At 34.9% G+C, this 15919-nt stretch overlaps 1 protein-coding gene across 2 annotated transcripts in view; it reads right to left on the reverse strand.

Moving 5' to 3' along the window:
• The window catches only part of DSC3 (desmocollin 3), a 51698-nt gene that overhangs the window by 30703 nt on the left and 5076 nt on the right, over positions 1-15919 (reverse strand). For both annotated transcript variants that reach the window (XM_019465482.2, XM_019465483.2), the window contains exons 2-6: positions 9915-9999; positions 7668-7867; positions 5874-5993; positions 2724-2879; positions 1260-1404 (exon numbers count right to left, since the gene is read on the reverse strand). In XM_019465482.2, the coding sequence (XP_019321027.2) occupies positions 1260-1404; positions 2724-2879; positions 5874-5993; positions 7668-7867; positions 9915-9999 (706 nt within the window). The remainder of the gene's footprint in view (positions 1-1259; positions 1405-2723; positions 2880-5873; positions 5994-7667; positions 7868-9914; positions 10000-15919) is intronic.

A 15919-nucleotide genomic window follows, 5' to 3' on the forward strand; every position in this document is an offset into this window, starting at 1 on the left:
AAATATTATAGGTCATCTAATGTAATTAACTCCTTTTACAGGTCAGGGAACTCAAAGGGACTTCCACCATTTCCCACAGTGAATTAATAACAGACCCCAAATCAAAAACTAGGTTTTTTAAACTCCAAACCAACAATTTTTATTTTTTTAATTGTACCATATGAGTAATAAGGAGGCTAACATCTATGACATCAAATTATCCAAGTAAAATATAAAGGGGTATAGCAGATATAAAAATATACTGAAGACCTAAGTAACTACTAGAAACTTTAATAGGCAATTTAGCAAAGTCACCCTTTATGAATGAGTCCACATTCTTTCAACTTTATTGTGAATGGCTACTTTCCATGTTGCAAGTCTCAGAAGACATCAGGGCCAACTAACCTGAACATTTTGGCTTTCCATGTCTGAGCAAGTGTTTAGAATATGTGATGTAAGCTTCTCTAGAGTTATCCCCATATTCATTCCAAATTGGAAGTAGTAAAGTAGCAGTTTTAAGAAAAGGGGTAATATAAATTAGAGCTTTAAAAAATTGTGTTCTCAGTAGATGTCATTTAACACCTCCTTAAATAAAACCTAATATAAATATTGATATTAATTTTAATTTTATTGTAATTCTATCCTATATGTCCTGTATTAGAGAAGAGAATGATGATAAATCCACAAAATGATCAAGTGTAATAAAGTATATAAATTGAATATGATTCCAAGATTAAATAACTGTTATCCGCTTTTATAATTAATTGGTATCATATAGACCACACCAAACTCTTGTAATATCCTATAGGTTATACTCTGTTTGGATGTGATAGGATTAAATGTATTCTGGAAAGTAGATACTGGTTTGATATCATCTCAGGATAATCTGGTCTTGGTATAAAAAAACCCAATGTCTCAAAAAAATGTGCACAAAGATATTTAGCATAATACATTTTACTTTTAGAAGTTCTCTTACCATAAAGTCCAAAAGGAATAAGGATTGATTTAACTAAATGCAAGTCCTGAACCTCTGTACCTCAAAAAGTAAACTGAAAAGCAGCAATACAATGGGAAAATATTTGCAGTGCAACAATAGGTTAATAACCTTAATATGTAAAGAGCATTTTTAGGTAGATTTAAAAAAAGAAACAGTTAAGAGCAAGATAAACACCAAGGAACATAAGAGCAAAGGAAATGCACATACAGTTCCTAAAAGAAAAAAATACAAATGGCAAAAGAAGCCATATGCAAGAAAGTTCAATTTAAAAAAGTTATCTTACCAAGTCTGCTACTTTCTGGAACTTCAAAATTATAAATAGCTTCTGTGAAAATAGGGTGGTTGTCATTTTCATCCTCCACTCTGATGGGCAGTGGAAGAGGCATGTCTGCTGAATACCCATCTGCAGTTGAGGCATAGGCAATCAACTGTAAAACAGGAAAAAACAATATCAATAGTCCATTAATACAAGATTCTAGCAAGAGAGAACACTATGCTTTACCTGCTACCTTCTTTGCAAATCTTTTTGATAACAAACCACTAAAAACTTCTACTCAATTCTTTTTTAATCACCCAAGCATCGAATGGAAAACACTTTAAGTACAGTAAAGAGCATCCAATATTTAGTAGAAAGGGCTACACTTTGAATAAAACCCCATAGTACAGCCAAGTCAGAGATAATTCTGTCCATTAGACTCAGATTATAGTCTTATTCTATCCATAATCCATATTCTATCCATAATCAGAAAGTTATACTGGGGACAACAATTAAACTCACTGCAAACAGAAAAATCCCTACTCTACATCATCTAAATAATACCATGATTTTTCCATTTGTAACTAGCAAAGCCCTTTTATTGTTTTACTTCATAAATCACATATTTATAAGAGTTTTTCTGACAAAATGCATTTACCAGTTTCCACATTGCTAAGTAATCGAAGGGCAATGTAATATCAAATACAATGTATTTCTATTCAACATGTGATTATAACACCGAGTTAAAAATTTTCTAACCAAAAGCAAAGAAATGTCATGTGGTGGACCTCAGTCATATTTGCTTACGAGCATCTCTTCCTTCTTCTAGGAAGAGAATCCCTCTTTCCTATGGAGGAACATTCCCCCCTGCACCACAGGGATAACCACATGACCTCATACAATTTACCATATTACACTGAAAATTGTCTGAGTTATTCTCCATTGATTGTAAGCTCATCAATATCAGAAGACTGGCTTATTAACCTTATTTGGATTTGGTCTCCCACTTTTGCTCCCTTATCTAGTTCCCAGACATGGTCAGAGAATCACACAAGTGGAAGGAGGGAAAAAAAAGAAAACTAAAAGAAGAAAAAGAAGAAGAAGAAGAAGAGGAAGAAGGAGGAGGAGGAGGAGGAGGAGGAGGAGGAGGAGGAGGAGGGAGGAGAGAAGAAGACCCTTCTAGTCAACTGTGGCCACGTCCTGGAGAGAGGAAAATGTAGCATGACCAGAGAGAGAAAGCACCTCATAAACAAAACCAACTCTTGGAAATATACTGGAATATACATCCAAATACAACTAAACCTCTTTGCTCATTTTAGGCTTACCTAACAGAAGTTAAGATAAAGAGCAAATCAAATATTCCAAAATACTGCACAACTTATTTCTTTTGACTCTAAGAAGAGAATGAAGGAAGACAGAAAAGAGTCCATAGGGTATCAGAAGAAACACAGTTTAATCATTTAAAATCATGCATATCAATAAAACTCCTACATCAAAAACTTCATATTCTTCACGATCCACAGGCCGGGTACAATACAGATTTCCAGTGTCTCTTTCTATGAAAAATAAATTTAAAGGTTCTTGGTCAACTCCATGCCCACTTATTGAGTAGAAAATGGTATAGTTCTGTGCTGCATCAGATTGAACCTAAGAGGAAAAAAACACAGATGTAAAAATTTTAAATCAAAATCTGTTAAAATGCTATCTTTTTTATGTAGCTTATGCATTTATATCTTTTTATATTAAATACACTTTGGGAAAATAATAATCACATTTATCATTTCATCAACGCACAAAACAGTAAGAAGCATTCGGTAAAAGATTTTTTAAACTGCTCAATTTAATGAAAATAATGTTCAACATAAAGAGTAACCAAAGAAAATCTAATTAAAAACAATAAACCATAACCTATACAAGGAAGACTCTTCCTGGCAGAGGAAACATGAATAACAAAGGTGAGGGTTGTGTCTGGAGTGTTCAAGGTGTAGCAAAGAGGCCACTGTGACTGCAGCAGGGAAAGCCAGTAGTCAGCAAGAAGTAGGAGATAAGGCCACATCATATCAGGGATTTCAATGCTGTTGACTCTTCCCTACAAACAGGTGGAAAGCCATTGGAAACTTTAGACAAGAGTGATATTGTGTAAGTTATATTTTAAATAGATAATACTTGGTGTTTTTTTAGGACTAAATGGGGGTGGGTGGGTAGGTAAGCAAAGAAGCAGGAAGACCACTTGGTTACTGTAAGAATTCATGGGAGTAATGATGGTTTGTTAGACAGCATGTAGCAGTAGAGATGGTGAGAAGTGCTTAGATTCTGCATATAATTTGAAGGTACAGCCAACAGGATTTGTCAATGGGTTGGACGTGTAGCGTGAAGATGACACTATGTCAGAGGGTGCTGACATCCCCTAATATCTATTCTGCCCATGTTCCTTTGTGTTAGAATTTATAGCTGAGTGCAAGATTGCCCAAAAGAAAGACACTTCCCAGGTTCCCTTACAATTAGGTGTGGCCACATGAAAAGATCACGTCAATGAGATATAACCATGATGCACTCTCTTGAACCTGCAGAGATGGTCAAACTAAAAAAAAAAAAAAAAATGCCTAGGTCCCTGGTGATTTTTTTATATTAAATATCTCTACCAGATCATACTTTCACATCAAATAAATAAATCTGTCATGCATAAGCCACTTAGTGACATTTTGGTTCCTGAATTATTTGCTACCCCATCATGGAGGAAACAGCATGTCCCTTGGTTGTGGATTCTGCAGTGTAGCTTGGAGACTCATTCCTGAAAGTTCAACCTAAAGTTTGTTTCTTCAGTCCCCGCCACAATTCTATAAATGGCTTATGTGCTGTAATAAATCACTCTCTGTTAACTACTTAGAGAGACGTATGTTCTCTACAACTAAAACCTTACCAAACCGACTCTGAGGCCCTAACAACTGAAAGAATGAGGTGTCATTAACTGAGATGGTTGGATGTTTTTAGGAGAAAACACACATTTTTTGTTTTCTGCATATGTTAAGTTTGAAATATCCGTTAAGCTTTCAAGTAGAAATCGCAATTAGGCAGTCTGTCCTAGAAATATGAAGTCTTAAGTCTCCAATAGATAACAGTACTCAAAGCTACAAGACTGGATGAGATTATCAAGGCAGTGAATATAAAGAAACAAGAGACAAGGTTCGTGGGTCGAGCCTGGAGCTCTCCAAAGTTCACAGAAGAGGAAACATGGGAATGAGGAAAAACTAGCAAAACATAGTATGAAAGAGTGGCCAGGGAGGTAAATGGACAACCAGATGAGTGGTGTTCTAGAAGCCAAGTGAATAAAGTATTTGGAGGAAGAGGGAAGGGTCAGCTATGGCAAATGTACACATGTCAAGGAAATGAGGACTGAGAAGTGGTGACAAGATTAGCGATGCAAAGGCTAAAATCAGCTATGATAAGTATAACTTTGGTAATCAGAAATCATGTCTTAATATGCTTCATCAGTGCTTAAAATACAAAATTTGAGGGGTGGCTGGGTGGTTCAATCAGTTAAATGTCTGACTCTTGATTTTGGCTCAGATAATGATCTCATGGTTCGTGGGATTGAGCGCTGCATTGGGCTCTGTGCTGACAGCACAGAGCCTGCCTGGGATTCTCTCTCTCCCTCTGCCCCTCTACCCCTCTTGTGCTCTTTCTCACTCAAAAATAAATAAATATTAAATATATATATATATTTTTTTTTTTTTGAAAAGGAAAAATAAGGTCTAGCGATGAATAGAATTTTTGAAAAAGTGCGAAAGACACTGGAAAGACAGTTAAAAACATCAACAAATAGGACACAGATCCCACCGCTGGAATGAAACATCAGCCACAATAACAGAAAAAAGCAAGCACCAGGCCACAGCCCTACTTCAGCAACGGCTTTCATTGTATGTGTTCCATGTAGATCTTTATGAAAAGTAAACTTGACCTGATTAAAAACTTCTCCTTGTTTTTAGGAAAAAGTTGAACTCCCTAACAGGACACACACGGTCCATTATGGTTTAATGTCTACCTGTGTCCTCTGCCTCATCTCCCTGCTCCAGCCCCATCATAAGTAGGAGGACTCCTCCAACGAGCTCGTCTTCTCCACAATTATTTACTTGCACAATGTTTTCATCCTTCAGGTCCACCCTCTGCTGTCTCCTCCTCTAAGTCTTTCCTTGATTTGTACCACATTTCATCTCAGGACACGGTGCTGACCCCATGAATTCTCAGATCACCCAAACCATCTCTACCACAGCACCTATCACTCAGTATTGTAACCACCTGCCTACCCTTCTTCCTCACTAGAATAGCCTACAGGAGAGCAAGGGTATGACTAAATTTATTTCTAGTGTCGTACTTACAGCAGTACCTTCCATGGGACATAGTAGGTGCTCAAGAAGTAGCTGCTAAACAAATGAAAAAACTAATAAAGATCTTTTAGTGGCTGCATTCTCTCTCATACTATTCTTAGTTTTTTAGTGATTTTCTCATTTTACTCACTTTTATTATACTTCATGAAAATCTTCAATCAAATCTGCTTATTTAAATGTCTAAAGAGTTGTGAAGCCTGAACAAAACAGGCTCTGGAATCAAAACCTTCCCAATCAGAAAGAATGTAAAACCTACTTGTTGAAGAAACAAAGGGAAGGGGCCCAGTGAATTCTCTTGCATTGAACAGGGAATAGGGGCCCATCTCCTCTTGGAACGCCTGAGAACGGCTTCTTTAGCATGTCTTTTCCTCAGCACCTGAATTTAGAGAAAGGAAATTAGATAAATAAAAGTACCACAGCCAATGACAACGTTGTTACAAATGAGTAGCCGGTCCCTAAACCTAATGCCTCCCTGGAGGCTCAGTCTCAGGAGTTTTTTAAAGTATTTTTTAAGGTTTTTTTGCATTAGGTGGGTAAGAAAGAATGCATCCACATTTTAAAGGTTTCATAAACTGAAGAATTTCATTTTGTATATCTTTCTAACACTGACCATACTTTCAAGGTTAGGAAAATCATCAGTGCACTCTTAGTTTTCCTTCTTTCCCAAATACACATAGTGAACACATTCTCTTTATAACAATCTATAGATGGCCCTTACCTGTTCTTTCTGCTAAAACCTCAGTCTCAGAAGAACCAGAGCAAGAAAATGCATGCTCTTCATTGCCTTATCACTCCCATCTGCACTCTCCAATATGGTAGCTCTAGCCATAGGCTGACTACAGCAAGACCTTGGATTGCAAGTAAGTAACTTGTTCCGAGAGGGTTGCAAGACGAGCAAACATTTCTAATAAATTTTAATTTGATAAATGAGCGATGTCTTGCAATACAAGTAGTATGTGACATCGAACGTCACATGATCATAACTGAGCCAATGGTTCTTGAAATTTCCTTTGATATACAAATGCTTCGGATTACAAGCATGTTTCTGGAACAAATTATATTCACAAACCACGGTTTTACTGTATTTAAATTTAAATTGATTATAATTAAATAAAATGTAAAATTCCATCCTTCAGTGGCACTAGCCACATGCCGAGTGCTCAGTAGCCATTAATATTGGGCTACTAGATCAGGCCATGCCGATTACAGAACATTTCCATCACTGCAAAAAGTTGGATGGGACTTTTTAGTGATTTCTATTTCATTTCATGGTGTTGCAAGGAAGAAACTTATTTCCTGAGAATTAATACATAAATAATTTTATTAAACATTTATTGATGTGCTAAAGAGTCATTTAAATTAATTTTATCATTAATACACTTAATGTATTACACTTAAGACGGATTCATTGTAATCCACTCTAAACCTTTAATCTTTTCTGTGACTGCTTTCACAATGGCGTTTCTCATGATGTGGCATCTAGAACTGCCAATACCATGCCACATATACTTTTATTCATACCTACACACTTCAGGATTTCCACCCTATTTTAACACCAGAATCACTGTGACACTTGAAATCAACCTCTTATTCACGGGGAACCTCTGCGCCTAACGTGAATTTAACTTACACCTATTGACTCGGGAATTAGGTATTACTGAGACCATAAGCAGAAAAAGGATCAATTTGTGCCCTCAACAACTACAGACAAATTGTTTACACAAATAAAAAATCCCAAATGCTTATAAAAGAGGGGCAACCAAACTGACAGACACGGACACATGAAGGCAATTAGTTGGACTTTAGAAGTGAAAGAAGCCTTCCCAAAGGAGATGCCATGTAGATTTCACAAGGCCAAACCCAAAGCCAATGTTCAGCCTGTGTTGGTGGGGAAAAGGGGGGAAGAAAGAGAGGGAGGGAGAGAAAGCAAACTGAAGGGAAAGGAGAAGAGGAGGATTAAAAACCCAATTATCTTTTTGTCCTCTTTGCAATTTTTAATGAAATATTTAAATGAAAAGCACGCCTGAAAATATCAACGTGTTTTGAATACCTTCTTCTGATGTTCCAGGAGCACCTTAATCTCCTTCTGTGCCTGTGTCCTGGAGTCAGAAAGCCATATGGTGAATGATCTTTTCTCATCAGACAACACCACGGTGCTAGTTGTGTATACTGATCCATCATCTAGAACTCTGAAATCAGGGTCACCTGACCGGATGAGGTCTGCAGACCTGAGGCACTCTTTCAAATTAACTGCAAGCAAAAGTTTCCAAGTTGTAAAGTAGAAACACATGCAAAAGAAAAAAAAAAAAAAAGACATGTTAAGATACACATTTTCTTCAGAATCATGAAGTAGAATGAAATAAATCAATCACTCTGCATTTACCAAATATCTTAACTAGTTTTCTTCACATGTATAAAAAATGATACTTTTCTTTCAGTTAAAAAGGAATTCTTGGGCACCTGGGTGGCTCAGTTGGTTGGGCATCCGACTTCAGCTCAGGTCATGATCTCACAGTTCATGGGTTCAAGCCCTGCAGCAGGCTCTGTGCCGACAGCTTAGAGCCTGGAGCCTGTTTGGATTCTATCTCTCCCCCCCTCTCTGCTCCTCCCTCATTCATGCTTTGTCTCTCTCTGTCTCCCAAAAATAATTAAAAGTTAGAAAAAAAATTTTTAATTAAAAAAATAACTCAATTGTATACAGGCATGAAAGTGTTTTTCAACCTTTATGTGCTTCTAAAAGACTTATAAAAATGATCTATTAAAGAGGAGCGTGTGTGGCAATCACGAAGAAGCCGAGATATAACGCCCCCACACACAGCTGAATAAACACACACAGCTGAATAAACAAACAGAAAAGTTTTCCTCAACACCACAGTCTGAGTCTTTTAAGATACACCTGTCTTCAGCCAGATGTTGTACACATGATCCCAAAGAGTAACAGACGGTATGAATTTAGCAAATAGTCAAGGAAGAAAAGTCTATCTTTGTTTTTTTTTTAGATTTTATTTTTAAGTAATCTCTACACCCAACATGGAGCTCGAACCCCCACCCCAAGATCAAGAGTCGCATGCTTCACCAACTGAGCCAGCCAGGAGCCCCAGAAAAGTCTCTTTGAATTCTTCCCACCGGCACTTTTTTGTTACACGCCTCCCCCAAGCCACCGGCTCCCCTTCCGCCCTTAGTTCTCTTCGTGTTCCTATTCCGAGCTTTCCAGGGCTCCCCACTGAAACCCCGCATGCACGTCTCCTCTCCCTGGGAGTTTTCCCAGGTAAAAAAGTAATAAAATATAAATATCAATGTAAGTAGTTTAAAACTTTGGTCAGAAATATCAAATCCATCTCATTCTTCAACTATCCGGTTTAACAACAACCAAACTGATACATTAATGTTCACTTAAGGAATAACTTCTCATAGGATTCCTATGTTACTCATGTAAAGTGTTTTCACTTTAATCCAAATCTGTCACAGATGGAAACATGTAATCAAAAAGAAGTGAACATCTTCAGTAATGATGACATATTTCTCTCTTCACATTTTTGGCAAAATAACTTCTGGTCTATCCCCTCAAAGGAACACCCCTGACCTCTCTTTTACATCCTTTTTCTTCTTCCTTTTCTTAGGAATGAAAGTGACATTTACTTAATAAAAATTAAATGAGGCACTTAACCACAAATGAGACACTTTGCTGAAAAAGTAAATTTGGTATCTTTGGGACAAGCTATAGCTCTAAAAAAACCCACAAAAACAAAAACAAAAACAAACAAAACAACAACCATGATACTTTCTTCTAATATTCCTATACCACATGGCAAGTCCACCTGGGCAGAGCTTCCCAGCTGTTGGGAAAGTTTGAGGTTCCCCAAATTCTCCATGTGAAAATGGCTGATGAAGTTCAGTTTTGAAAGGAATGGCTCATCTTGTGGTGTGCCTCAAGGCAGCTCTAGCATTGATAAAAATACTGCTCTGATTTTCTCAGCTACTTATCAATATTTCTCCAATGCTTAGAATCCTAGGGTAATGAAAGGGCTACATTCTACATTTAACTCTTCATGTAATCTCTAAACTGTTAAAACATAAATTACTGCAAAAACGTGGATTAGAACATTTGCACTAGAATCAACCACAGAATTCCATGGAATTATAAAAAACAGAATATATATTTCAAACCATCTTGAATTGTATCTAAATATAAATAGATTAAGGCTAAACCCAAAAGGCAAAGGTTGGATAACATGCTCTTTTCAGCATAACGAAACTAAATTTCTGGTTTAAAACCACTTGTTTTGAAATGTCTCACCTCTGCCAACTATTTTGTCTGCCTCTAGTTTGGAAGGTATATTAAATGTCACCTTTTTGCAGGCTTCACAGGCAAAACTGAAGACCTAGAATTAAAAAAAAAAAGTCACATTAATACAGTATAGAATAAAGAATAAGGTTTCAAATAAACAAGAAAAATAAGTCCTAGAGATCCACTGTTAACTGTAACTGTATCATAGTTAACTGTATCATATTATGTACTTAAAATTTTTGCTAAAAGAATAGATTTTATGTTCAGAGCTCTGTCATAAAAAAATAATAGAAATAAAGAGGGTGAGAGGAAACTTTTAGAAATGATGGATATATTTATGCCAAAGACTGTGGTGATGATTTGACAGATGTATACTTATCTCCAAACTCATCAAATTGTATATGTAAACCTGTACAGCTTTTTGTATGTCAATCTTAACTCAATAAAGTTGTTTACAAAAAAAGAATAAAAGCACATGATTATCTCAATAGATGCAAGCAACTGACAAAACCCAACTTCTATTTACCATTAAGAGTCCTCAACAAACTAGGACTAAAAAGAAATTTGCTCAACATGATAAAGGGCATCTATGGAAAACTTAGAACCAATATCATACTTAATAAAAAAGACTGGATGCTTTCCTTTGACATCAGGAACAAGACAATGATGTCCTTTCTCACCACTGCTATTCAACATTATATGGAAACTTCTAGACTGGGTAATTGCACATGTGCACATGCACACATAAATTAAAGGCATCTCGATTGGGAAGGAAGAAGAAAAATAGTCTCTATTTGCAGATGATGTGATCTTGTACATAGAAAATCCCAAAGAATCCACTAAAAAAAACTATCAAAAATCATAAATGAGTTCAGTAAGATTGCAAGATACAAGATCAACATACAGAAGTCAATTACATTCCTATACACTAGCAATATAAAACTCTGGAAACAGAAGTAAGCAACCACTTCCTTTCACAACAGGTGTTCCATCTTCATGGATCAGAAGATATATTTCCACAATTCACCAAACAGATTCAATGCAATCCTTATTAAAATCTCAAAAGTATTTTTCCAAAAATTAAAAATTAATCCCTGTAGAAATGCAAGGGACCCAAAGACCCAAATAAATTTGAAAACAACAAAGTTGTAGGACTCACATTTCCCATTTTCAAAATTTACTACAAAGATACAATCATCAAGGCAGAGTGGTACTGGCATAAAGGTAAGTGTAGAGACAAATAGGACAGAACTGAAATCCCATAACTTAGCCTGTACCTTTGTGGTTAGCCAATTTTTGGCAAAGGTTTCAATAAGTTCAAGGGAAAGAAGCAGTCTTTTCAACAAATGGTGTTGAGATCACTAAATATCCTCATTAAGAAAATGAATTTGAACCCCTACCTCATACCATGTGTAAAATTAATTCAAAGTGGAACACAGACCTAAAGAACTAAAACTGTTGAAGAAAACTAAAAAACAAATCTTAATGATCTTAGGTTAGGCAATGATATCTTATAACACCAAAAGCACAAATGGTAAAAGAGCAATTAATAGGACTTAATCAAATTTAAAACTTTTGCTTCTCAAAAGATACCATATAGAAAGTGAAATTACAACCTAGAGAATGGGAGAAAATATTTTCTAATCACATAGCAATAAAGGACTTATATCAAAAAATAAAAAAAAAACACGTTTACAATTCAATAATAAAAAGACAAACAACATAAAAAATGGGCAAAGGGTTTGAACAGATTTTATCCAAAGATGTATAAACAGCCAATGAGCGAATGAAAAGATGCCCAACATCCTTAGGCACTACAGTCATGCAAACCACAGTGAGATACCCATGAGGATGGCTAAAATAAACAAGACAGAAAATTACAAGTGTTGCCAAGGATGTAGAAAAACTGGAACCCTCATGCATTGCTGGTGGAAACATAAAATGGTGTGGCAAATTTGGAACACAGTTTGGCAGTTTCTTAAAAAGTTAATCATATACAACATATAATCCAGCAATTTCACTCCTACCCTTAAGAAATAAAAACCTATGTCCATGGAAAAACTTGTATATGAATATTCACAGCAACATTACTTACAATAACAAAAAAAAGTGGAAACAACCCACATGTCCATTAGGTTATGAATGAATAGACAAAATGTGATACATTCAAATGGAATACCATTCAGCCATAAAAAGAGACAAGGAGCTGGTGTAATGCTACGATACCAATATGGATAAACCTAAAAAAACATTATGCTCAGTGAAAGAAATGACACAAAAGAGCACATACTGTATGATTTCACTTATAAAAACGTCCAAAAGAGGCAAATATACAGAAACAGACTAGATTAGTTGCCTAGGACTGGGGGTAGGATTGTGGAGTGGCTATAAATGAGCATGAGACTTCTTTTTAAGATGATAGAAATGTTCTAAAATTAGATTGTGGTAATGATTGTGCATTCTCTAAGTTTGCTAAGTTGTAGTGAGCTGCACACAGCATAGGTGAGTTTTATGGAATATACATTATTATCTTGAAAAAGCAGTTTTAAAAAATGATATAAAAACCATAAAAATCACTCTTTCCACGCCCCCCTCTACAAATCGGCAGTGAGCAGTATCCCAAATTTACAAATTCATGTAAGTAGCTTTAGCAAAACAAAACTGGATAATAACCAAAAAAATGTATTTCATTTCTGATATAATCAAATATAAAACAAGTTCCTTCATAAAATTAAAAGATTTTAAAACATGGTGGTAACAAACTGTATACACATATACATGTATGCATAATCAAATCTTATGCTAATATGTGCTCTAAATATTACTGCAATGTAAGATCTATCAATGATAGATCTATCTACATTTATCTACTTGAGGAAAACAACTCAAAAATAGAGTCAATATGTAATAGTATTGTTTATTTTAAATATAGTAATCAAAAAAGTCATTTTCAGAAAGTCATAATCATATTGCTGTTACAATAAAGTAATAAGTTATTTGTTCTTAAAAACAATTCAACTGAATTGTCTCTAAGAATATAGTTGTCGCCACGGGTGAAAAATGGTTTTATTTAATAATGTACCCATTGGTCCAAATAAGTTTTAGCTCTATAGTTGGTATTTCTGAATATCAATAGAAAGCCATGTTCAATACGTTTTAATCACAACTGTTTAAAAAAAATACTTGAAGATAAATATGAAATGTTTAAATCAAATAGAACATACTAAAATAAATATGCATGTACATTTTCAGATTTTCAAATTAATATTTTGCAATTTTTGCTTCATTTTTCATAAGTTTATTTATTTTGTTTCAATAACCTCTACACCCAACGTGGGGTTTGAACTCACAATCCAAGATCAAGAGTCTCATGCTCTTCTAACTGAGCCAGCCAGGCACTCCTTCATTTCATTTTTTTAATTAAAATGTACAGATGTGGCTATGCTCTATTCCATTTCCTTCCTCTTCTTCAAGGAATAGTTTCTTCTAAGTTGGCATTTATACTTCCCTTGTAGGCTTTTGTACTTTTATTATAGACGCATGTGCCTATAAAGTATAAGCTGATACTGTGCACAGCTTGTGTCTTCATGCGTCCTTTTACAACTTGTATTTTTCACTCAACAATACATTTAAGATTTTTCTGTGAATATACCACAGTTTATTTTTCTCATTCTCCTATGAAGGCCATTTAGATTATATTCTTGTTTCCTACTTTCTCTATTACAAATGACACTACAGTAAACAGCCTTACAGGTGCAAGATATTGAGATGCATACCTGCAATAGAGACACATGACGATCTCCAATTCCAATAACTACTGCCAACTTGTTGTCCAGCGTACTAACATAAATTTATTTCATGTCCCCCAGAGTATTAGATACCTCTATTTCTCATATCCTCTACTCCAATTCATTATACTTGACTTTTCTAACTGTTGCCAATCTTACAGCTGATGCTTTAATGTGCATTTTCTTAATTTCTAGTGAGACTGAACATCACTTCTTGTGTTAATTTGTCATTTACCTCCTGTAAATCGTCGGTTGCTCTCATTTAGTCATTTTTGTATTGCTTGTCTTTTTTAAATCAGATTTTACTTGTAGGCTTAGGTGGTTTGCTTTTTTAATCTTTTAGTGGTATCTTTTGATAATCAGTGCTTCACTTTGAAAGTAGTCAAATTTATTAAGTATTTCCTTTAGTTTTTTAAAGTAGTCAGTTTCATTAAAACTTTCCTCCAGTTAATACTTTTGTATATTAATATCTCCCCTCTGCCCTATCATAAACACACTATCTGATATTTATTTACAAAAATTTTAAAGTTACTTCCAACTTTTAAATCTTTTACTCATCTGGAATTATTTTGTGTGTGATGCACTGTAGATATCTAATCTTGTCCTTTGCCATATGGATAGCCAACTATCTAGAACCATCATTGAGTAGTTCTTCCCTTCTTAACTAATAATGATACTGCTGCATATATCATATGCATGGACCCCAATTATAGAATCTATTTCAGGACTCTGCATTATTTCATCAGAGTTTATCTCTACACCAACACTATATAGTTTTAATTAACATAGCTTTATTATAGATTGCAGTATTTGTTATGGTGACCCAATCCTTATTATCTTCCTTTAAATTATGTTTGTTGTCTGTTTGTTTTTTTAGCCTTCTACTCTTTCAAAAAATTCTTATGACCAGCTGACCAAGTCCATGAAAACCCTTTCTAGGGTTTGCTTGCTTGCTTTTACTAGTCCTTGCTTACTTTTACTACTTCTCAGTAGTTTGTTGAAGAAGTGTAGGATTTCACATGTAGCTAATCCTATAGCTGGCAAAATGGCAGATTTCTTCCTTAAATCCTTAACCTCTTTTCCTATTGCTGTTACATATTTTATCTCATGTATGTCCTCGTTAGGACCTCCAGTAGCTGCTGAATAGGGACAGCTATAGTGACCATTGTGGATTTGTTTCTAACTTTGAAGATAACACATTTACCATTTCACCATTCATTATGAGTTTCCTTCCTTCCTTCCTTCCTTCCTCCCTCCCTCCCTCCTGCCTCCTCTTTTCCTGTCCTTTCCTTTCCTTTCCTATCCTGTCCTCTTTTCCATTTTTTTTTTCTTCCTTTCTCTTTTTTTCAATCATTAAGTATTGTTAGGTATGCTTCAGTATGTTAAAAAAATAAAGTACATTCCCCTACACTCCTAGTCTACTAAGAATATTTTATAGCAATAAAAATAATTTCTTGCTTAGTTTGAAACATAATAATTTTTCTCTCTGAATATATTACTATGTTAAACTACAATAATAGATTTTCTAATGTGAAACCATTTTTTCCATTCCTGAGACAAATCTTGCATGGACATGCTAACTTTTCAAATATGTTATTGGTTTGGCTTGTTGGTATCTATTTTAGTACTTCAAATACATGTTCATAAGTGAGATCAGGCTACTATTTTTCAATATCATAAATCCTTACTAAATGAGTTAAAGACAGTTCCACTTTTTTCCATCCTTTGAAACAATTTACATAAGATAGAGATTATCCATTCCATATAATTATGGAAGAATTCACCTACCACAAGCCTGGACTCGATGAATATATTGATGAATATATATTGATGAATATATGAAGGTGTCTGTGTGTGAAGGCATTTAGCTTTTAATTCAATATCTTTAATGGTTTTAAGTCTATTTAAGTTTTGTATACCTCTTTGAGCCAATGTTGGTAATTTGTATTTTGTAGGAAATTGCTCATTTTGTCTGTATTTTCAAATTAATTGAAATAATACATTAATATTGCTATCTGTTTGTCTAAAACATCTGTCTTCTCCATGACTGTACCTCCTTTTATTCCTAATATTGCTTTATCTTTGTCTTCTCTATTGTTTACTTGCCCAATCATAGTAGCATTTGTGTTTACTTTCAAAGAATAGCTTTTGGTTTTGTTGATCTCTATTGCTTGTTTCTTTGTTTAATGTTCTTTGTAAGACAAAGTATACATACAAAAGACTATA

Source organism: Panthera pardus, unplaced genomic scaffold (genome assembly GCF_024362965.1).
Source record: "Panthera pardus isolate Hobbes unplaced genomic scaffold, ASM2436296v1 HiC_scaffold_15, whole genome shotgun sequence".
Classification (NCBI taxonomy): Eukaryota; Metazoa; Chordata; class Mammalia; order Carnivora; family Felidae; genus Panthera; species Panthera pardus.